This window comes from Rousettus aegyptiacus, unplaced genomic scaffold, assembly GCF_014176215.1.
Source record: "Rousettus aegyptiacus isolate mRouAeg1 unplaced genomic scaffold, mRouAeg1.p scaffold_m13_p_1, whole genome shotgun sequence".
Taxonomy (NCBI): Eukaryota; Metazoa; Chordata; class Mammalia; order Chiroptera; family Pteropodidae; genus Rousettus; species Rousettus aegyptiacus.
The window spans coordinates 156,436,890-156,460,747 of record NW_023416284.1 but is presented as its reverse complement, the minus strand read 5'-3'; the positions used below and the strand labels follow the sequence as shown (position 1 = coordinate 156,460,747).

General features: G+C 38.5%; 1 protein-coding gene across 10 annotated transcripts in view; it reads right to left on the bottom strand.

The window, feature by feature from the left end:
• Positions 1-760: 760 nt before the first annotated feature.
• Positions 761-23,858, bottom strand: part of NCOA7 (nuclear receptor coactivator 7) — a 122,888-nt gene continuing 99,790 nt past the window's right edge. For 5 of the 10 annotated variants that reach the window (XM_016161324.2, XM_016161331.2, XM_016161332.2 and 2 more), the window contains 6 exons: positions 17,904-18,051; positions 9,819-9,944; positions 8,358-8,510; positions 3,843-3,938; positions 3,342-3,415; positions 761-2,959 (listed from right to left, as the gene is read on the bottom strand). In XM_016161324.2, the coding sequence (XP_016016810.2) occupies positions 2,824-2,959; positions 3,342-3,415; positions 3,843-3,938; positions 8,358-8,510; positions 9,819-9,944; positions 17,904-18,051 (733 nt within the window). In that variant the 3' untranslated portion in view covers positions 761-2,823. Of the gene's footprint in view, positions 2,960-3,341; positions 3,416-3,842; positions 3,939-8,357; positions 8,511-9,818; positions 9,945-11,202; positions 12,864-17,903; positions 18,052-23,858 lie in introns of those variants that run through there. The other 5 variants (XM_016161327.2, XM_016161329.2, XM_016161326.2 and 2 more) reach the window with 2 other exon arrangements.

The window sequence follows — 23,858 nt, the reverse complement described above, 5'->3', positions numbered from 1 at the left end:
GAGTGGGAACAGAGGATGGATGTTCTAAGGTTAGGGCTTCCCCTGAATGAGACCTGTGTGACCTGATTAAGCAGAAGGAAGTGGTTAAAGGTACTTTTGATACTTTCACAAGTGGTGAGTGTGGCTGACCTTGAGTTTCTAGAACTTCCTTTGGCTTCTGACTTTACTGTTCTTTCTCTGATTACATTCATAATAATCAGTTAGGCATCCTGAGAAAATAAATCTTAGCTTCCTTTTCTTGTTTAAGAGATACTCAATGACTTTCTCAAAAGGAAAGTAGTTTTATTAGTCCTGTTTCACATGCCTCTAAAATTTTAAAGGCAAGAAAAATCAAATGAAGGGCAATTCTAGTTAAGGGTGTCCCTGGTGGCTTGTAGCATGGGGATGTATCTAAATCATTTTCAGTAGTTTGGTGAGACATTTGTTTGCCTGTTCCTACCCAAGTTCTTTGATGTAGACTCATGAACTGAGGAAGTGAGAAGCAATGAAGACTGCTTGAGGTCTCCATATTCAGAGGGTTAGGTGTCTATCATTGAAATTACAAAGTAGGTCAAGAGAGAAATGTTAAAAGGAGGTAATTATTTAAAGAACAGCTAGAAGGGTTAAGAAGAGGAAAATTGGTAGATTTTGAGCTAAGAGTTGTTCTAAATATAAAAGAGCAGTTTTTATGAATTGATGAGAGAAGAGGAAGGTGGCTACAGGGAATGAAGAGGGAATTACCAGGGTGCCAATAATAAAGACAAACAAACAAACAAACAAAAACATGAGCACTGGGCCTTATTTAATTTTGGATATTCGTCATCATCTCACACAAATAAAAACTTTAACATCCCATAAAATACCTGTTGAATGAACCATCAGGAAAGAAAATCACACAGATGCATAAATTCCTTTATTGAAAATATTGGGCTAGCACTGCATTACATATATTCAATATCCATAAATGAAGGGACACGCATTTCTAATTGGACAATACTGCTTTAAATAGAGAACGCAACATCTGGATATGCTCTCACAAGTACATATAATATCATGGACTAAAGTAGGTAAGAGTGAACTATATGCAAAATGACCATGTTGTTTGTTAATAGCATATGGTTGCAAATGGCATAAATGGTAAATGTGATCATCATGAGACATTCCTGATATCTCACACCAACACATTATTTAATGAGCAGAGTATGGTTAAGCGGCCAGTATGTTGTTCATCGAGAGTTCTCAATAGTAGAACTCTGGGGAAAGCACACCCAGGCTACAGATTTAAGATTTTATAACATTCATTTAAACTTGCATGGAATGTGAGTGGAGTTAGATAACTCTTGATCTGACAGGAGGCCACTTGGCAATTTTCTTGTTTTATATATCTAAATAATCTAAAGTAACAGAATAATCTAAAGAAAATATTCTGCCAACTTAAGGCTAACATTCTAAGAACTGTTTTATTTTTCTAAATGCAGGTGTGTTTGTGTGTGTGTATGTCTTATTTGCTATTAAGTTTTTCTTTCCAAGATCACTAGGGATGTAATTTAGGACAGACTGCTTTTCAGCTTAGGCTACTAATTGAAATTTTTTTTCCTTTAGCATTCTTTGGCTTTTATAAAAGTCTGACAATCAATAATATTGGTTAAATTTTTAACAAGGTTTTATTATAGTATTTAATAAAACTGTTTAATGATATGAAAATTTTATTCTAATTTTGGTATGAATGCATTTTTTTGTATTGCTTTGAATCAAATAAGAGAGTCTAGAAACCAAAACAATTGGGCTAATTTGATATTTTTCATTTGACATAAAATATACAGAAATTAAAACACTCAGTCCCTTTAAAACAGGCCTGTTTGTTCATGAAAAATTGGGGGGACATTATACAAAAACATTATGAGAATAAAGTTTTTGTTATTAACACAAAAGATTTTATAAGAAGCAAACCATTTTCTTTTCGAAAGCAAGGTTTGAATCTAGGTTCATAAAAGTATCTGTTTCTGTAAATATTCACTTGACTGAGCAATGGCTTATTTTTCTTTACATAACTACGTTCAGAGTAAGTAACTAAAAATGTATCTTTTTAATGACTAAATGGAAAGCCGGCCTACAACAGTCAAATCAATGAACATTGATGATGAGTTTTTTAAAATTCAGAATTATGCATATATATATGCTGCTTAAGACCTATCACTCTAAACAATCAGGGCAAAAAAAAATTCAATATAAAACTATGTAAATCAAATGGAATTGTTGCCAAAACTTAGCACATATCTTTATTTCAAGATGTGACACATTAAAAGAAAAAAAAACTGGCAACACACTTCAGACAATTTACTAGAAATAATAAATAAAAGGTTTTTTTAAAAAATCATATATATATTCCCTTTAAGTGCTGTGCACTTTCGATTTTTCTAAATGAGACTACTTTTCCATGGCAAACAACAGAATGCTGTACATTTTGGTAATGAAAATTATGTTGATAAATATACAAGGCATGTAAATATTTCCACAGTATCTTTTTTTCACAGTTACCAAAAAATAAAAATTGCATTCAACTCATACATCTATAAATACTCTGATTCCTCACTGTATAGATTTGAAGAAAGTGAGAATACAAAGTCTTTCAACAATTGGACTTCAGATCTCTTTTGTCAGTGTCTGCCCTCCACATGTACCTTTCAGGATCTCTCTGCAATGTGATCATGCTCTGAGATGATGGCAGAAAGAAAGCATTATGGGGGATGAGGCAGTCCAGGCTGGCGTTTCGTCTTCCAGCCAGCTTTAGGAGGGCTGACCAAACCCAGTCTTTTAATGTTGTGTTTTAAGGCAGTCTGAATTTCACTCAAATGTCCATACCTCGAGGTCCTGAACTATGAAGTCTTCCTTTTTGGAAAGAATATCATTATTGAAAGTGCTGCAGGAGTTGCTTCGTCCATGGTATAAATCAGCATCTAGCCATAAACCAAATCTTCCTCTGAAAAGGTGAAAAATAAAAAAGGTGGAAACATTTCAACTTCATGTGGCACACTTTCTGTTCTCCCTCATCCTGTTCTTCTTTCCTTTATGCTATAGACAGACAAAAACCCTAAACCGCTTGTAAAACAAAGGGTACATTTCTTTTATTTCATTTAAATGACCTGTCTTTCCTACAAACAAGTGGTAGTAGTCACTCGTTTAGACACATTAAATAAATCATTTTATCTTTGATTCTTAGTGGCATGTATTAGGCCACTGTCCTCAGTAATATAAGCATGTGAACTAGCTAAAATCATCTGACACAAAGGTTTTGGTTACCTAGGTCAAAACAGACCCACTCAGGTCAGGTGGTAAATTAATAACAATCACAAAAAACTTACCCTCCACCACCAAGTTCTAAAGAACTTATGTCTCCATTGATAAAGTATGAGTTTTCTCCACTCCACTTGAAGACCTTAGGGTAGAAACACAGGACAGAATATAGACATTTTAATCTGGAGAATTAGCAAAGAGGGAACATCAGGATAATATCCTCTGTAACCACCCACTGGCTGAGAAAGGTCCTGACCGCCAGGCCTTCCCCACACTATGATGACATCTCCACAGGGGTTACAAAGCAGGGAGACCTCTCAGGCCCACACTGACTCTGAATTGCAACCCCTTCCTGGATCCCAGATCACGCAGAAGAACAGTCCTCCAAATCCAGGGAGGGATCCTAAGCAGTCTGTTTGCTATAGTCAGCGAGTGCTGACCCAGGCTAGAGAGAGTCGGATGAGGTTATAGGACAGCCGTTGTTTCAATGACAGCTCCCTACCTCCAAACCCACCCATACCCCTGACACTCTGACATTGGGAAAGCTGATATTTCTCTCATCTAGGTACCTTGAAATTTGGGCTAAATGTGTAGAGAAAAGTTTCGCCTGTGCCATAATAGTGGTCACTGAACTTGAAAGGATGAGTTGCATATGCTCCGAAAATCTGTCAAAAGAAAACAGACATGTTATCTACTTTCGAACTTAAACCTCTGAAAGACTTTCTTAAATATTTTAACACAATCCTATTTTGAGATCTTATTATGTCTCTTTTAGCAAAGATTATCATTAAATTGGAGCTCTGAGATAAAAGGACCACCAATAAACATAAATCAGAAAGTCTCCAATTCTAATCGGAACCCAAGTGGCTCAGAGAACTTATTTGTCAAAGGCCAATAATTATTTCAATTTTAAAATACTTCCAAAATCCACTAGGGACAAAAGTTCATTTAGTGAATACAGAATACATATTGGGAACATTAAAAAGATGCATCTTATACACAGAAATAAGTGGCTGAGAGAACAGTCATGTCTCTTATGTGTTTTATAAGTAGAATAATAGCTGAACATTTCCCCAGAGAAAATAATCTTTTCTCTCTTTTGATTTGTAAAAATGAGTTCTAACTATGCTTATTGAAACTGTACCCTTCACATGACTAAGTCAATATGTCTTAGTTCAAAATAGCTTTGAAGAAAAAAAATTCTATAATACTATGGGCTTTAAAGGTGACTTAGATGTATTCGAATAAAAGATTCTTCTATTTTTTTCTTATTGTAGGGTGGAAAGAGCAGCATCTTCGGAATATGCATGCCCACTGCCGCAGCTTCCCATCCTGCTCAGAGTCTGCTTAGTACCTGCAGGGGTGAGGGTTGGCAAGAGTGAGCATACATATTTTGAAAATGTCCTTGGTAATTCTGATATACCTTCTATTCCAAATCCCTCTTGAGAAACACTGCTTTAAATGGAGATTATCTGAAAAATGACATAAATTTTCAAAATTATTTTAACTGGATTACATTCACTGTGGAATCTCTTCTTTACAACTATACTGAGTGCTTGGATCATTGAAATAGTAAAAAATAGGTAGAGTAGAAGTCTAGAAACTCTTTCTAACCATTGCTCTTCACAGTTCCTGCTACCAAACCTTGTTGTAGAGCTGCTAAGAACAAAACAGTAACAAAAACATCAAAAAATGCATTTCCCTCCTTCTAGTGATCTTTCGGTAAAAGAACTAAAATACAACTGAGATAGACATCTATTTTTAAAAGCATGTGCTAAAATACAGCAAGAAGGGTAATGACCATATATGGAAGAAAGTGGATTCCTTTCTGATCCATGAATAGGAAAAGTCATCCATACTCGTTTGCCTTCCACAAGATTCTAAATCATTATATTCTTTCTTCATTAAAATTTCTTAGCAATCATGTAATGTTTAAGAACTGAGGATTTGATAATACTAAGGAATTATTGTTAATTTTGTTAGGTATATAGCATGTTGGTTATATAAGAAAATGTCTATTTTATTTTTTCTAATAAATTTTTAGAAAACAATTATGTAAAATAATATGCAGATAATAGCATTGTTGGGGTAATAAAAATTTAATGTATTTGGCAATGACAGAACAGAGGAATCCATGGGAATAAAAGAAGACAATCAGAAGTGGTAAAAGGAAGATTAAAATAACAAAATCTATAAATGTGTGTTTGCTCTGTCTTCTCTCAGCTTTAGTAGATAAAAAATTATATAAAGTAGTAATCATAACAATTTATTGTTGGGTTTTTAATGTATATCAATGTGTCTAACAAATTACCTCAAAAAGTAGAACGATACCATAGTGCAAGATAGGAGCAGCACTTCTATACCTCACTGGAATTAAGTTTGTGTAAATCAGACGATTAACTGCATAAAAATTGTTCTGTCATTTTCCACAATGCCTTGTCATATAAATTACTCCACAGTCTGATTCGATTAAATCTGGGTGCCTTTGCAGGAGTAGTTCTTTTGCCCAATCTTGACACCAGGAAGGCTCTCCCTAGAGGTCCCTGGAAACTATATGGTCTACAGTTTAGCTTGTTGCCTTTATGGAGCTACCAGCCTCCTCTTGTTTGTCACCAAGATTTGCATTGTTTCTAGAGTGCCCTATGGCTTGAACTTCCACACTCTTCTAATTAAACTCAGTTCCTCTGAGGAGAGCTTCAGAGCTTTCTCTCTTATGGTCTCTCTCTTCCCCTGGAGCTAGGGGCTAGGGACTCTGCTCTGGAGCTGTGGGCTGGACAGAGGTCTGCTTTTCTCAGATGAATAACCATGTTTGATGAGCAGGATGCTGGGCAGGGTATCAGCTGGTCTTGGCACACCTCACTTGGCATGGAACTTCTGCCCTACAAGCTGGGACAAGAGCAGTAGAGATGACTGTACTCAAGGCCTGCCACACCTAAGGCAGAACGCCTGCCCTTTGAGTAAGGGCTGCAGGGGAAAAGAGAGCCCATTTCCCCTAAGCAACTTGACTTGAATTTAGTCTTTGAAACAGAAACCTTTGTCTGGTGCTGAGAAGTGCTGGGGACCTGCCCCTAGAGGCAGTATATCATAGCCCTTGCCCAGGAGGCGGGCGGGGGAGGGGGGAGCCCCCTCTTTATGTCTACATATATCCAGAGTGAAGCTTCTGTCAGTCTGCACTGGGAGTTGAGGGGAGGGGGCAGTTTGTGCTTCAAGTGCCACAGAATCATCTCACTGTCATTACTGAGATTTACTATATTTTCTTGAATAAATGTTTCTTCACTTGCCCATATGCAAGTGAAGAAAATTTCTAGAGACTTTAAGTGACTGTTGTTTTTATAATTTCCACCCATAGTTGTGCTTGTTTCACTGGGGATTAAATCTGCAGAACTCCCTACTGCTGCCGTTCTGCATATGCAATATTTTTATATTAAAGTTTTACATAATTCATTTCCAGATAAATTTATAAGTGTTGTTATACCACACTCACAAACACAGCAGAGCCACAATCTTGCCTTGGAAGCAGATGGGGTGGGGAAAGAGAAATTAGTGTTCAGGTATCTTCAAACAACACAAGTGACTTGAGGGTAACAGATGAGCAAGACCCACCCCCTGACAAACAGTATAAACTGCAGGTATAGGCCTTCTTTACATAACTGCCAACAGGAAGCTGGGTGAAAATGCGCTTCATTAATACCTGCTCTATGTGTCAAACACATTCCCCAAGAAGTTTGTTATCTTTTTGTATATTAGTAGGGGAAATAATCTATCCTAATGGGGAGATTTTTGTGTGTGGTCTAAAACTATCTAGCCATATCTCATCTAGAACATGTTCCCCAACTTCTCAAACATTCCGCTAAATCTCTAAGTAATTCTACTCTAAATCTCTTATTATTATTTTAATTTTAACTTGACTCTAACTATTATTCAGCTTGGATCATAATTAAATGTTATCAATAAGGAAATAATAATAGTAAAAATGATAATAGCTAAACTAATCATTACAACTCTTAAGCTGCAATAAAATCACAGGTAAGATCGCAGTTGAAAAAGACTGCACCTCAATACCCCCATCTCTCTGCTAAATTTCCCCAAGGCAAATTATGAGAGCAAAGATCTATTTCCCCTAAAATGACACCAATTTATGGCTTCACAGCAAGCTCTTCAATGCTTAATAGTGCTCCACACTTCATGCGTACTCATTATACATTTTTTGAATGAATATATGAATGAACGGTTGCTGAGTAAAACCCGCTTCACTACTAGAAAGAGAAAGAAATGGCATCCACATCTTAAAAATGTAAAAGAATTTTTTTCTTGCTACAACACAGACGAAACTGAAATGAATAAAGAACAGACTTGGAAGAAGCCTTTTTTGTGTGAAGCAGGAGCCTGACTGAGTAGTATACAGAAGAATCCTGAACAGATTCTACTTGTACTCTAAGCTGACTGAGGTGAGAAGTACTAGTGTAGGGTACATGGGAGTAATCTCCAGATTTCACCAGTACCTCCGAGACCAACTGCAACACAGGTGAAAGCACAATGAGCAACGAACGGTACATTCCCCAGCTGTTTCATAACAAGTGGGCCCTCCAGTACCACACACCATGGCCTGGATTGGCTTTCCTTCTCAGCAACCACACAGGTGAGGTTTGTGGGCACAACTTCAGTGACCTGGAAAAAGTTCTGGGATGGCACTGGAGTTTCTTTCTGCAACTATCTCCAAATCCAGACTTGACTTTTTCTTCAAACTTCTCCAACTTTAGGTTGTAGAATATCATTACAGCTTACTATTATATGCTGAGTACATACACAAAAAAATTCCTTAGAATGTGACTGTATTTAGAGATATGCTTGATTTTCTTTTATAGGGATGCATTCTAAAGTATCACATAACTGGGATTTACTTCAAAATATTTCGGCAAAGACAAACCAACAGAGACAAGACAGATGATGTATATGTGGCAAAATATGTCATGCTAACCTGTAGAATCTGGGTGATAGAAATTCATTGTACTAGTCTCTCTACTGCTGCATAGGTTTCAAAATCCTCATTAGAAAATGTTTTCTATGAGAGGAACAAGTCTCACCTGATTATCCATATCTTTGATGACCAATAGAACAGGACTGTCTAATGATGCTGATTTCCGATAGAGAGTTTTCAAGCTGGTCCCATGCTCCAATGTGCTATAGGCAAGTCTCCATGGATACCCTTGTACCCTTGCCGGAAGGCATCGAGCCAGCTGCAAATCCAAAGATGGAGATGTAAGCATACAGTTCACCCACAAGTCACTTATAAATTTGTAGCACGAATCAAGTGCCTGTGGCTCAAACTAAAATATCACACTGACTTACATATTGCTCCCCTTTATTCTAGCAAATATTTGCCACTATAAACCAAGAAAGAGAAGAGAGATCAGTGGTGGTGTTTAGCTTGGAAGGGATGCAGCCCAGAGCATGCTTTTCACCTTGGGGATCTGACTGTAGGTCACTATGCCCCTAGACATTTGAAGATATAGCACCTAGCTTGATAAAAGAAGTATGAATTAGACATATGCTCTCCCTTTTACACTTCAACTTGGCCAAACAGCTCATGGTTCTCCAATTGTTCTTGCTAATTCTCACAGGCTCAGAGATGCCACTGACAACTGCAGCTTTCCACAGAAGTGGGAACAAGAAAACATGGCGTTTTATGTTAGTAGTCTGACATAGTCTGTCCTCATCATACCTATATCTTTCACCTACATTAACAGTTAGCTTAAACTTGACTACCATAAATACCAATAATGCATATCTCTTAAAAAAAAAATAACAAAGGAGGCTATGAAGTGCTGAAGTCTTCAGAATGCTTAACATCCATTTTAGTATCAGAATAAACCCCATTTCTGTAACTGCGCGGTCAAATCTCTTGGCTTTCTTAGGCCTTCATAGACACGTTTGTAAATTGAGGAATTTGAACCAGATTTGTTAAGGTCTGTGAAATTCAGGTTTCTAAGATGACGGGGAAGTGGAAGAAATCCATACAAAAGGTCAAATGCAAGCACATTATAAGATTTCATAAAACAGAAGTAACAGATTTCCAGAAAATTCAAAGTTCTCAAAGAATTACAGAAAATTCTTCCCAGTGGTAGGTAGTTTTCATAAAGTAAGTAAAATGTATCTGCTATATGACTTTTATTAAGCCTGATAAATTAAAACCACTGGAATTTAGCAATAATCACTAGGATAAATTTGGATCTTTATAAAGCATGTTAGGACTGTGGTGGATATGCTAAAAGTTGTTTTGAAAACAAATAAACAAAGGCTTTTCATTCAGGTTTGGTAGATGAATGCAGTATCTGGCCAAATCCTCACATCCCCAAGGAGGCGGCAGGCAACGCTGCCATAACCTTTAGGGAGGAGAGAATGTGTCTCTGGCCTTGGTTAGGCTGCTGGTGATCTTCTTTTACAACCTGGCTCATCTTTCACCCCAAATGAGAAGAGCAGTCAGGCTTGGGAAGTGCTTTTAAGGGCTAGAAGACATCCTGCCCTAAGTCCCCAGGGAGGACCACCTGCTCGATGTGCATGTTCTCCAGGAGCGCACTGTGGGGCTGCAGAATAGGCAGGGCTGTCTCATCGTCATCTTCATAGTAGCTGCAAGTGCTCTTCCGACGCTTTGCCTCCTCAACGGTGATGATCTGAAATGGAGATGACAAATTAGCCAAGAAGAATAATGTATCTGCTTTTCTTTTGGCTGCTAAAAACAAGCTTAGGTACACAAATGCTCGTAACAGGTGGAGTTTTAGCAGCAGGACATAATTTGAACCGGGACTTTGGGGAAACGGCTAATTTTTCAATTTCAGAACAAATGCAGATTTTAACATGGTACAGCTGAGACACTTAATATGTACACATTAAAACTTCAAGTTTTCCGCTTTTACTATTGCTGTTGATTGCTCAGTCATTGAACAAGAATTATGTATAGCTCCACAAGCAACTTGTACCTTTGAAATACAGGTCTAATCAGAGATCATTCTGTAAATCTTCTATAGAGATAAGATAGCTTTTTTTAAAAATCAAGACTCCTAATGTTTGCTCTTAAGATTATGCACATAGCAACCAACCCTGATATAAATGACAAATGGTAACAGCTATCAGGAGCAACAACCCGAAGAAACACTAAGTTTTAGTTTAAATTACAACTGGGTTATGATTCTTCATGTACAGTTCAGATACTACTAAAGGAGTCTTTCCTCTAAAATGGAGAAATATGATGTTATACACAACATTTATGATTTTACTGCAACTATGTTTATGAACTACCAAAGTCAACTTCACCTTAAACCTATTTTTTGTCCCTCCTAAAGCCTGGATAAATCACTGAATTATTTTGACATTGAAAAACTATATAAAGTGACTAATTCATCAAAATTCTTGGGTACAAGTATTAATAACTTTTGCATTATAGAGGAAAAACATTTAAATTATATTTAGTCAAAGCTGTCAGATAATACACTGTGCAATTTCCAAAGTGCACAGTGATTAATATAAAGTACCAGCCGTTGTCTAAGCCAGATTTACAGGTAAGGAAATTAGCTTATAGATTTTACCATCTTCTCAAGGAGAACTTATTTAAAGAAAACACTATCAAACAATCACAAATCCAGCATTTTAAATGTGTTTCAATAAAGCATATCTTTTTGGTGCTCTCTACATTTAACACAGGTACAAAATGAAGCTGTACAAAGGGAAAAAAAAACAAATACAGATTTTTGACTCCAAAAAGAAGAGGCAAACCATACCATACCCATCTCCAAAATGAATCTAATATAATACCTGCTCTGGTTGAAATGTCAGCACGACCTTTTCTAATTAAGAAAGCATTTCAAACCATAGCGAGTGGCAGAAGTCTGAAGATTCACTGGCACCTCATTAGCTCTCAGGGCTCCAACATACCTTCACAAAAGGCTCTTGGTCGGGTCTGGCACAATAGAAAATCTGAATGTCCAAGGGCAATCTTCGGACTCTCATCGTGACCAGGTGAGAACTGTCTGCTTGCTCTCTAACAGGGAACAGAATTTTTCTCTGTCTGCCTTCACACCACTGTTATTTGTAGCCACGCTGAGCTACAACTGTTTTTTGTAGTATCTAATTCCCCGCAAGATTGAGTTTCTGTTTCCCTTTGGAGAGGGTTCAAGATTTCTACAGGAACACACCCAAATTAGGATTTACAGCAAACATACTTCCTGTCAGGCATAGCTGTGAGGCTGTAAAATGACACTTTCACCTTTGAAATGGTGGCTTCCTAATCATACGACAACCATCATCGTGTGTGTGTTTTTTTTATTTTCCCTTCATATACTTCTCTTCCTAATTGTCCTCTGGCTAAGCTGGCTTTTCCAGTCCTGCCTTTGCAGTTTCTTCCAGTACCTACTTGAAACCAAAACCTCCATTTAAACTTTACGTAATTTCCCTGACATCAATTTGAATCTCCAGGGGAGGAGGAAAAGGAGCCTTTACCAGAGGTAGGCTCATTACACTGAGAACAATGACATTTCACTTCAATACCATGTCATGTTTGCTGGATGTGAGGAAACTGAAAAGAATAGGAAAACATATGGTTTCTATGAAGCTGAGAAAAATATTATTTTAGATTCGGCTTTTCCAAACAGCTGGCAAAGTAAAAAGAAAAAAGACAAATCTTTTTATTTTTCAGGATATTAATGACTTAGAGGCACAATGAGTCTTGCTCTACTCCCTGGATCTAATGTTAGATGGTTGGAAAGAAATGTAGAACACCATGAATTGATTTTCAGTACCCTTTCTGTGGCTTTTCCAGATCCCAAATGGTCTTTTGGTCCTGCTGAGGGGATCAAAGTGCTCTTGCATAGCTCATCCTGGGGGTCAGTTCTAAAGAGGCCTCTGGCAGGTACTTTGTGATCAGTCCCAGGTTAGCCAGAACTTATTCTCAATGCCAGAGCCTGAACACAATCTAGGGCAAAATCACTAGAATTTTGTGCCAGTGAGATGGCATTCCCTTAAGTACCTGGCACTTCATGACAGCTAACAGTTACTGAGCACTTTCTATATGATGGCGAAAGCCAGGTGCTTTGCCAGGCACAGGGACATGAAGTGGTTCCTATTCTCGAGTCAGTGAGGGAGTGGGTGAGGACAGTAAAGAGACATTTATAATAAATGAATGCCATTCCATGTGATACGAATGCTAATAGTTAATAGCACCCCAAGCAGGCTGGGGCCTGCTAGGTTCTAAGACAGCTTATTCACAGAGGAGATGGGGCTTCAGTTTGAGAGCAGAGGGTGGGGTGGGGGGATGTCCAGGTGAAGGGCGCAGCAGAAACACACAGATACATTCAAGTTTGTTATAGCTTGAGAATAGAGAGCAAGGGAAATAGAAATGAGGTTGAAGAAGAAGTGGAGAAAATGAAGAATCTCGGTGCCGTGAAGGGGCTTAGAACTTATATGACAGTATTTCTAAAACAAGGCTGTTCAAAATCATCTAGGACAGGGGTTCCCAACCCCCGGGGCCATAGTCTGTGGCCTGTTAGGAACTAGGCTGCACAGCAGGAGGTGAATGGCAGGCAAGCAAACTTTACCCGTATTTGCAGCTGCTCCCCAGTCTCATCACCATCTCAGCTCCACCTTAGAATATTAGGGATTAGATTCTCATAGGACCTAGTCCCTGGTGCTAAAAAGGTTGGGGACCACTGATCTAGGAGCTTTTAAAAATACAGATTCCAATATTCCTCCCTCTGACCTACTGACTTAATGTTTCTAGTGGGGAGGGTCTAGGATTCAGTTAAAAAAAAATAATTTGCCAGGTGGTGGTTCTTGTGGATGGTCAGGTGGGTAATGATTGCTACTGAGTTTTTTAAGCATGAGAGTATATAGATCATGCTTGTGATCCCTGTTTGTTCCCTTATTTAAACAAGTTAAACAGATAGCACAGAACATATACAAGACCTTTAAGTATGAAGAAAACATCGCAAATCATTAAATGGTGCAGGAAAAAAACTATTAAAATATTAACTATATCAATAACTCAACTTTAGAATGAATAGAGTTTAAATTGATACTACAGGGCCAACTATACACAAAAAAACACTACAGTTAAAAACCACAAAGAAAAACATAAATAAAATTAAAAGGCAAATAGCAAACTAGGAAGAAAATCTGTCATAAATATAGGAAACATTTTCGTTAACCAATGTCACCATAAAAAAATGAAAAAAATTAAAAAATTAAAAAAATATAGGAGACAAATAATATATTTAATCATAAAGAGCTCAAAGAGTGTGATGAAACTACTAAGATTCTTTTCGAAAAACATGCAAAGAAAATTAGTGGGCATCACAACAAAGAAAAAACACAAATTATATATAATATCATATAATATAATATAATACAATATAATATAAACATAAACATACACAGATTCATTTTATACTCAATAATAAAGGAAATAAAAGTTAAAATGTATCATTTCTCAGCTTCTAAATTAGTAAAACTTTTTAGAAAGAAATAATAGTAATAACATTTTCTGCTGGCAGAAGCATGGTGAGAAGGGTATTCTACACATTGCTGGTGAATTAAATTGGCATTATGTAAAATATTAAATCTTTAAACCAAATAATTTCACTTCCAGGAAACTAAGACTTAAACATTAAATAAGTCATAATTGAAATTAAAAATATAATGCAACCATTAAAAATGAGGCTTAAAAATCTTTAATGTGATAATTATCACAATATTTCAGGTGAGAAAAGTCAGACACAAAACTATACATAGAGCATAATCCTTTTTTGGAAAAAAATAAAAAGCAACATTTATTCCCCACCCTAACCTCTTAGAAAACATCCTAAAGCAGAAAAGAAAAAGTCTAAGGAACTGTACAAAAGTATTGTGTGGTTTGATAGTATTTTTAAATATTTTGCATTATAGTTTTCTCTGTAGTTTCCAAATTCCCTAAAGTCGGGTATTATTTTCATAAATTAGGAAATAAAGCTAATTTAAAGAGCTTGCATATGGGAGGATGGACCAGTGGTTGAGTTAGGATTGGAAGTGCCCTTGGGAGTCCAAGTGAAGGGTTCAGGCAGGCTGACTAGGGTGGGGGTGGTGGTGGAGGGGAGCCAGGGTCTCTAAACCACGTTAAGATCAGAATCAAAAAGATTCTGCCTAGAGATGAATGACTAGATATGCCGACAAAGGAGAAGAATCTGAGAAGTTTCCTGGTTTGATTTCTGGCTTGGAGCATCACTAATTAAGACGGAAACACATGAGAGGCATGTGTTTTTTGGGGGAAAGATCATGAGCTGCTTTGGACATGCTGAAGATCTGATCCCTGTAGCTTCCAGGGAAGTGAAGGTCTCTTCTCCCTACTCACAGGTAAGGGAAAGGCCACTAAGGTGGCTTGGCTGTAAGGGAATGCTGGTAGGCAGGGCTGGCTTCTGCATGGAAGGGAGCTTGGCCAGCATTCTTTACCTTGTTGCACTTTTGAAATCTTTCTTCCATGTGGTCTGACCAGTCTAGTCACCTCTCTCTCCAGTTATCTTTTCTTTCCCTGTGTCCCAAGTTTCAGCAAGAGTACTATGAACCTGGATCAGACCAACAAATTTCTTCCTCTTTCACTATAGGTCTAGAGGCTACATTCTAGAGTGATTGCCTCTTGCATTTTTCTCAGTGTCTCAATCTGAGGCAGCATGGGGCAGACTGCCCAGTCTACTTCATTCTGCTCTAGATTCTGAAGCTGATGTTTCTCTGAGTACCAATTTAGCTCCTTTTCCTCTAGTACTAGTAGGCGTGACCTATTCTCTCACTGGAGTTGTCAAGAGTGGAGATTCAAGATTGGGATTAGTGGCAGAAGAGGCAGAAGCAGCAGAATAGACCTTAAGAGGTGATGAGCTCATCCAAGGAAGAGTAACAGATAAGGAGAGAAGAGAGTCAAGGAAAAACTACAGACAAGCAAAGTAGACTCAGAAAGACTGGCCAAAGATGAGAGGAAAAACAAAATTGATACAAAAAGCCAAGGGAGGGAGAGGCTAATAGATAGGCTTAAATATCTTCAAACAATGGTCTCAAAGAAGAAGCATGTAAACAAACTATGGGGAGGAAAACATGTGAACAAGTAAATTGCTGAGCAACATATTATAGAGTCATGAGCAATGGGCTTAGAGGGACAGGAGGAGTAACTATTTCGAAAAGCATCACAGAAGTGACAAATAAGTTGACTTTGAAGGATGACAGGAGTTTGGCATAGAAAGCTGTGTGTATGCACATGCAAACACACACATTCGTGCTGGGAGGGAGTGAATGAGCAAGGGAAGAGTGACTACAAACACATATATGGAAGGACCTGGCATTCCAGAAGGGATTAGACCTAAGGGACCAGCCTTATCACCTTTGGTCATTCCAGTCTGACAAGTGTCTAGCCTTAGAAAAATACGGCTGCCCACTTGACGTATCCGGAGAACATCACCCTCACTGCAACCTGGTGCCACTACCAATGAACAGTGCAGACCCTGATGAGCTCTTCAGTACCGGGTTGCCATTCTGCTACAGTTCTTTAGCATTTTCCCTAGTCTCCAAAGTTGTCATTTCATACCTTCTCCATATTCCTCTAACTCCTCCTTTACTTCTAGGAGATGCCCCTCCTTCTGCTCCAAAAAAAAAAAAAAAAAAAAAAAAAACCATTCGATGAGAAATGTCCTGACTTATCACCATTGAATCTACATTTTATTTTTACACATCCTACTCTTTCCTACTGTCCAGCTTCCTATCTATGGCCAGTCCCATGACTACCCCCACATTCCTCCAGATACTCAAGGGTCCAATCTCCCGATGATTCCTCCCCTCATTCCCTACTTTTACACCTTCTACTCTGCTGTTCCCACTGACCTCATCTAAAAGGTTAGTGTCTCTCACAAGAGGGAAATTTCTTCCCCAACTTCGCCTCTTCTTCCAGCTTAATATTTATCTCATTTTCATTTTCTAAAACCAAATTTGAGTTGTTTACCCACCTTTACTAGCTCCACTTACTCATCCCCAATCCACCACCCATTCTTTGAACCTATGGAATATAACTGTTGAAACTACCACTTTAATAAGACTGCTTTTGTCAAAGTCACCAACTAACTTTTTGGTTTTAAATCCAAAAGACACCCTTTGCTCTTATTTTGTGACTCCTCTGAAGCATTAGTCATTTTTAAGCAATTACCTGCCTCTTAAAACATTCTCTTCCCCTGGCTTCTTGTTTCCCTCTCCCTTTCCTGGCTGCTCCATCTCAGTGACCTTTGTGGGCTGCTGTCTCTGTTTGACCCTTTAGAGCCGCTTTCCTCAAGGATTCTGTTCTGAGCCCTGCTCCCTTCCCATTGTCATATTCTGTTGGGATGACCTCATCTACACTCATAACTTCAGCTCTGCTAATGATTTTCAAAGGTGCATCTTTAGATCTTTACCCTGGCTTTCGTTCTCAGTTGTTTCTTGGACATTCTATGGGTCCCTCAAATTTAGATTAAAAGCAGAACGCAGAGCACTTTCTACTAAATCTAATCCTCTTGTTCTGCTCCTTACCTTGGTGAAGAGCAGGTACTATTATCCCTACGGTTCCTTCTCTAAAACTCAAGATATCAATCTTGACATCTTACTTTCCACATGTAATTAATTGCTCACAAAATCCTGTGTATCTTTCAAAAACACTCAATTTTCTCTATCCTTGCTGCTATTCTTTCAGCACTCACACTTTCTCAACACTGATTACTGCAAGAGCCTATGAGTCTTCGAGTCTCATGTGTTGTCCAGCTCCAAACTCCTGAACATCTGCTGGCCAGAGAGCGCTCTCCAAAATGCATATCTGCATATACTTCTCCAGGCTCAAAACAGATCAACGCCTCCCTACTGCCCTTAGGAAAATAACCAAACTCCTGCTTATGGTTCATAAGACCCTTTGGGATCTGCCCTTGCTTACTTCTCCAGCTTCATTTCAGCTTTGGACTCTATGCTTCAGCCACACTGAATTTTTGTTAGTTCATCAAATTCCCCATGTTTTCTGTTTCTCCCTTGGGTCATTCCTCTGCATAGGCTTTTCTCTCTGGCCAGAACATGTTCCATGTCCCAATCCGACCTGAAGTGCCTGTATTTCTGCCTCTGATCTCAGCTCAGATCACTTCTGGTTCCATACAGATGACTGGCCACAGTCTCCTCAGAACTTGGTACTTCGTCTACAATGGCAACTATCTCATTATATTGTAATGATTTTACCTATACTCTTTGATGGTAAATTCTACTCATCTCATTCATGGTGCCTCTATAAGGGGAAAAGCTTGGTATGTGCTCAAAAAACAATAGGCTTTTTAGGCCAAATTAAGGAGTTTGAATTTCATTCTGTACGTAAAGGAGACACAACAGCAATTTTAAAGGGAGTGAAATGACTGACCCAAGGGTGGTGGTGGTGGTGTCTTTCTGACACACATAACTGGCTTCAAACAGAGGAAGAGTGTTTTCCTCCCCTGTAACTTCAAAGGTGCACAGGGAATCTAACTTCTTGCCAGCCAAGAAGCTCTTGAAATCTGAACAGGAGAACATTTTCACTGAATACTGTAATTTATGGACCACAACAGCCAAGCCCCATCTTGAGTGCTCACCTCCCAACTCTTGGTGGTTGGCTCGCTGAAGAAGTTGTCGATCATGTTCAGCTCCTCCTTTTCCACCACCACGAAGCCTTGCTCTTTGGCATCTTTCCCATAGACGTCAGGAGACCACTGAACAAAGAATGTGTACAAGTGATCCACCCTGAAAAACATGTTTGTTGCAGGAATTAAAACCAGATCTGCTTTCCTGGTAGGCATGAGTAGGGACTTGGGCACACACACACACACATCTTTTTCCTGCTTGGCAAACATATTTGCTAATTGGGAAATGTTTTACTGTGAAGATGATCTCTACTAGTGCATACCAAACTTGAATAATAAGCCAAGAAATGAAAGCAGAAGTCCACAGACAACTTTCAATCTAAGGAAACTTTCAGTCTAAGGAAAAGATGAAGCAGGGAGACATAAAACTGAAAAACTCAATAAAATATTTATAGCAATTTTTTCCTCATTGAGTCTTCATCTATTGTAGTTGTATTCATCAGAAAAATATTAACCTTAAGCTTAAGATGGGAACAAAAATAAATAATCCTCTAATAGGTCTTTATGTATTGAAGCACTATTATAATTTTAATAAAATATCTTTAATAACTACAAAGTAAATAATACTAGCTTTTGTTTAATTAGATACAGAGTGAATTATATAGACATGGGAATGTAGTTTGCTTCCAGTTTCTCTGTTCTCTTATACGGAGTTAATATCCGAAGATTCTGAAGCATCTCTCCAGGCTTAAGAAACAGAGAGATGGCTAGTTCCTGAGCAGAGAATGAGAGCTCTCAGTAGTGCAGGCACCTGCAATATCCCCCCAGGTATAAGAGGCACAAGCTCTCTGATTTTAGATTCCACTCCTGCAACCATCACAGTGAAGAGAGTGAAGAACAGGTAGGGTCAAATGATTCTTAAAGTCTTTTTTAATTATAAAATGATCATTCCAGTTTAAGCTTCCTATCTGAGGCCATGTTTAATTCATTGCTAATTTTTAAAAAAGTTATAATTATATACAAATATTATAACAATATTGCTATAGCTTAAGTGTTTGTATCACCCCCAAATTCATATGTTGAAACCTAATCCCCAATGTGACAGTATTAGGAAGTAAGACCTTTAGGAAATGCTTAGGTCATGAGGGTGGAGCACTTGTATTGGGATTAGTGCCCTTATAAGAGAGACTGCATAGAACTAGCTAGCTCCTTTCACCACGGGAGGACACAGTAAAAAGACAGCCACCTATGAACCATAAAGCAGGCCCTCACCGAATCTGCCAGTGCTTTGACTTGAGGACATCCCAGCTTTTAGAACTGTGAGAAATAAATTTCCGTTGTTTATAAGCCACCCAGTCTATAATACTGTTATAGCAGCATAGCAGCATGAAAAAAATGAAGACAAATATTAATAGGACTAAAATAACAAAAAATGTCACCCACAATTCTGATATTCCAATGGATCGAACTGTTTTTAGGTTTCCATATTCCTATCTGTTCTTGTCCACATGTACAGTTTCTTTTCATTGTAATCAGGGCCAAGACATAATTAATTGTTATATGTAACATTAAATAATGTACATGTCATGTTGCTAGTCTTTGTATTGATTTTTAATGGCTACATTTCATGAAAGTAATAAACCATAGTTAGCCTGTATTCCCATGTCCTCAGGATATTGAGCTTTTTTTCCATTTCTTTGATTGTACAAATAACATTATAATGAACATCCTCATGATCTATGCCTTTTACCCTCTTTTAAATTATTCTCTCAAAGTTAGTTCCCAAAAAAGAGATTACTGGGCCAAAGGATATGATTTTCTAGCTTGTGATTCATCCTTCCAAACTGTGTTTGAAAGGCTGACTACTCTGCATTGCAGTTTGCGCCTAAGTTTCATAATGATGTTGATCATGTTTTTGGTTTTTTTTTAAATGAGTTTACTATATATTTAAGTTTTACCCAACTCACTTCGTATTCCTTTGAGTGCTGGTGGGTTGAACATTTTTTAAATGTTTTCTTCCTGGCTGCGGCTTGTTTTTCATGAACTGGCTCTTTGTGATTGCAGAATTACTGTTTTTCAAGCATCAAAATTATATTTAAAAGAACAAATAATGAAAAGCTTCCTTCTCCTTCTCCCTCACATCCCTATCCACCACATTCTACACCCTCACTCATCCCCCGTAGGTGACTGCTTTTTTAGTTTCTTGTGTTTTTGTAGTGTTCTGTTCTTTTTGTCTTCTGTTTCTACAAAAGATAGTATTACTCTCTATCTTGCTTTTTCCATGTAACATATCCTGGATATCTTTCCACATCAGTATGTAGATGGCTTCCTCATTCTCTCATTTATAGCTACACAGTCATTTACTGTGTGGATTTACTATAGTTTATACAACCATCCCCTATAGCTGGACACATGGGTTGTTTTCAGTAGTAGGCTGTTATAAACAATGTTATGATGAATAACTTGGCATGTGTCATTCACACAAGTAGAGGTATAGGCTATATTCTCAGAAGTGGGACTGCACTGTCAAAAAAGCAATGCACTTACAATTTTGATATATAATACCATGTTACCCTTTTGAGGGATGATGTCATTATTGTCCTCCTGTCAGCAATACATATGTTTTTTAGAATCTTTTAACTATTTTTGCCATATAGTATAAAACTTCCTTATACTATATGGTAAAAACAGTTAAAAGATTAACTTAGAAAAAATGAAATAAATCACTACTCCAGAGAGGTTTGATAAATATACAATTTTAACTCTTTTAGTTTTCTAACACTTAAAATTTCACCCATCTTAACCACATTTTGCAATGTGGTTGAGAACCAAATAAACTTCACTCAAACTTTTGGAAAAGGAGACATTTACTACATGCATATCCACATTGGATAAAATGGTTTCCTAATTACTTGATGGCTAGTTTACTTGTGAGAAAGAGAAAAGCAGTCTCATACCTGGGACCTCGCCTGGTCCTATCAGTCAGGCCCTAGTTGTTAGGGAATAATAGCCTGTCACTCACAGGTTGGCCTTGGTAATTTCAGGTTGAATACAAAACAATTTCATAAAACATCAACATCAGACAAGGCCACTCTATGACTATGATGAATCATAATAAAAACAAGACCACTCTGAGGTCTCATATCTGAACACGAACAAAAAAAGGAATGCTATCCAAACATAAAAATGACCAAAGATCCCTCTCCTCTGGCTTACATGAATGCCTGTTCTTGAGTAATTACAGCATAAACCTCTCTATAGTCTTCCTTCTAAGATGTGGAAGACCTCCAATCATAGAATGATCTCTGCTTCCTGATAACATCCATTCTAGAGCAAAGTCCCACTTCCTTAAGTCTCCCTCCCCATATCACCTAACACGAACCTAAATCCCATCTCTTTTCTAGCACCCTTTTCTTGAAATAGCCCACGGACCTATGGTGTGCGCTCTCCTTCCCTACAACTAGTCAACCCAATCTGTTTGACCTCAGGTATGTTCCTGGAGGTTCCTGGTTAGAGGATACTCCTTCCTTTGACAACACTCTGTGCACCCATTATATGCCAGTGAACCTGCCCTTGTGGACCTTCCACAACGTTACAGCTGGTGAAGATACCCGATATTATTCAATCCAACCAACTCTCATTAAATAGAAGGGAATCAGGGCTCTGAAGGCTATCTAATCAGCATCACATAAAGTGGCAATCAGGGTTCTTTCAACTGTAGTATAAAGCTGTCTACTTAATTCCACATTAACTTCTGAATCCTTTCCAAGTTCACTTCCTGGTTATGATGCAAGACAGATTTTTATCAGTTTTTGGACCCACTTTCCATAAAGAACTGTTCATTTGTCTTCTAACATTTTATCTGCATAGGGCAAGTTGCAACATAAGCACACACATTCAAGAAGTATTCCAAGAAATGCTAAAAGCTCATACTGACGTATACCCTTGTGTAAATGGTAAGGGAATGAGGTGTGAGGCATAGATTTAGAGTTAAGATTTCATTTCTTCTTAGATATTATAAGAAAATATAAATTGTGAAAACTGTAGGTCAATAAAGAAATTATGGAGCGACCTTCTTAGCAATTGCCAGTCACTTCCTTTTTTGGCGACAAAGACATTAAGTTGCCTGGGGAGACAATGTGAGCAGTCCTTTTTATTTATGAAGATGGGAGGTAAGTAGGACTTATTATTATGGAGGAGGATATAATTGCACGTTCTCTGCTGATGAAGACAACTCATTCCTACAATCCACTGGGAAGGTGAATGGGGTGGAAAATGGGAGAGCAAAAAGATTTGCATAAGATCCAAAGGATTTCCTGGGAGGTAGAAATCTTGTCCCTAATACCTTCTCTTTTGAAGTTCATGATTATTAGAACATTTCTGATGAATTAAGGTGGTCCTAATAGAGGTAAACCTATAGGAAAGGATAACACCTTTCCTCCACCCCAAGCTTCTTGGGAAAAAAAAGGGGGGGGAGTGGTCTGGTTTAGGCTGATGACCTGGGAGTCATGTGAATGCCATAATTATTTTAGAAGTTGGTTAATTTGGGCATGGTGTGCTGCTTATGACAAAACTTAGGCTAAGCTCCCTGCCACAGTGGGCATACTATGGAAGGGAATGGCTACAGATTTCATATATGTGAGTCGAGGAAAAATTGATTTGGGCATAAAGCATTCCAACTTGTATATGCCATTTTCTCTAGAAGAAATATCTCGGCCTGTGTAGGAACCTGGGATGACCTGGTAAGGGGGCTTCTCCCAGGTCTCTTCTCTTTGGATTGCTAGGTTTCCAGTGAGTGGTAAATGAAGCCCCTGGGTTTATTTCCAGAGTGGCTGGCCTATTCTGCAGCAGCCAGTGGTGGGACAAGAGCAGCCAGGGCCAACTCTTCAAAGTGAGTAAGCTCTGGGCTTACTGGACTTACCACAGAAAAAAGGCTCTAGAAAGGAGGGGAAAGACATTCTCAAAATGTCACAAAAAAGGCTCAGAGTCATAAAACTTTTAATATTAAACATAGAACTGACCTTATGTTTTCAGCAATGCTGGTGAAGTATATCTTCTACCTAAAAAAATAAAAGATGTGATTCCCTGCCTCAGGGACCTTACGCTGCACAACAACTCTAAAAGGCAAGAGTTACTATGCTCAGTTTAAAGGTAAAGAAACTGAGGCTCAGCAGATTAAATAATGGGCCCAAACTCCCCATCCCTGATAATGTTCCAGCCAATCTAAGCTAATTGCCTCTTTGTCTATGAATGCTGGACTACGAAGGGAACAGGTACATTTCTGTTCCTGTCTGCAGTCAGAGGTTTCACAGTATCAATCAACTGCTTCCTTGGCTTTGGGTTTTATTCATGAAGGTTAAGTAGTATTAGTGACACGCCCTGGGCAGCCCTTAGGGAAATGCTGCTCACTCTCTGTTCCTCCTCCTACACCTCCCGTGAGCAGACCCACAGCACTGCTAGCACTGTGCTCAGTGCTTGGGGAACATCCTGGGGCAGCCGCCCCACCTCAGCTGTGTACATGGGAATGGGCCTCCACTGGCTTCGGCAGGCAGGGCAGCAGCCCTGAATGGCCTTGCTCCTCTCTCAGGTGGGCGGCTCTGTCTCAGCCAACAAAGTCACCTTGGGAGGAGGCCTCAGGTGAGATGAGATGGGAAATCTTAAAAGCATGCTCTGCAATGAGGCACCCCAATGGGAAATGTTCTTGTCTCGTCTCAGACATTCAGGACACTGTCACACTCTCGTTTCCCTCGATGGCAGTCTCCCTTATAGTATTTCCTCATTCTCCCATGTAGTTAGGGCCCTCACACCAAGCTTCTAATGGAAAAGCAGGAGGGATGAGTAATTAAAAAGGCTTGTTCCGCAAAAGAAAATAAGAGTTCATTTGGAACCAAACTGATGACTTAATTCTTAGGCCCCTAGAGACCGAATGGAAAACTCAGTGCCCCCTCTTCCTGGCTCTACTTTCGT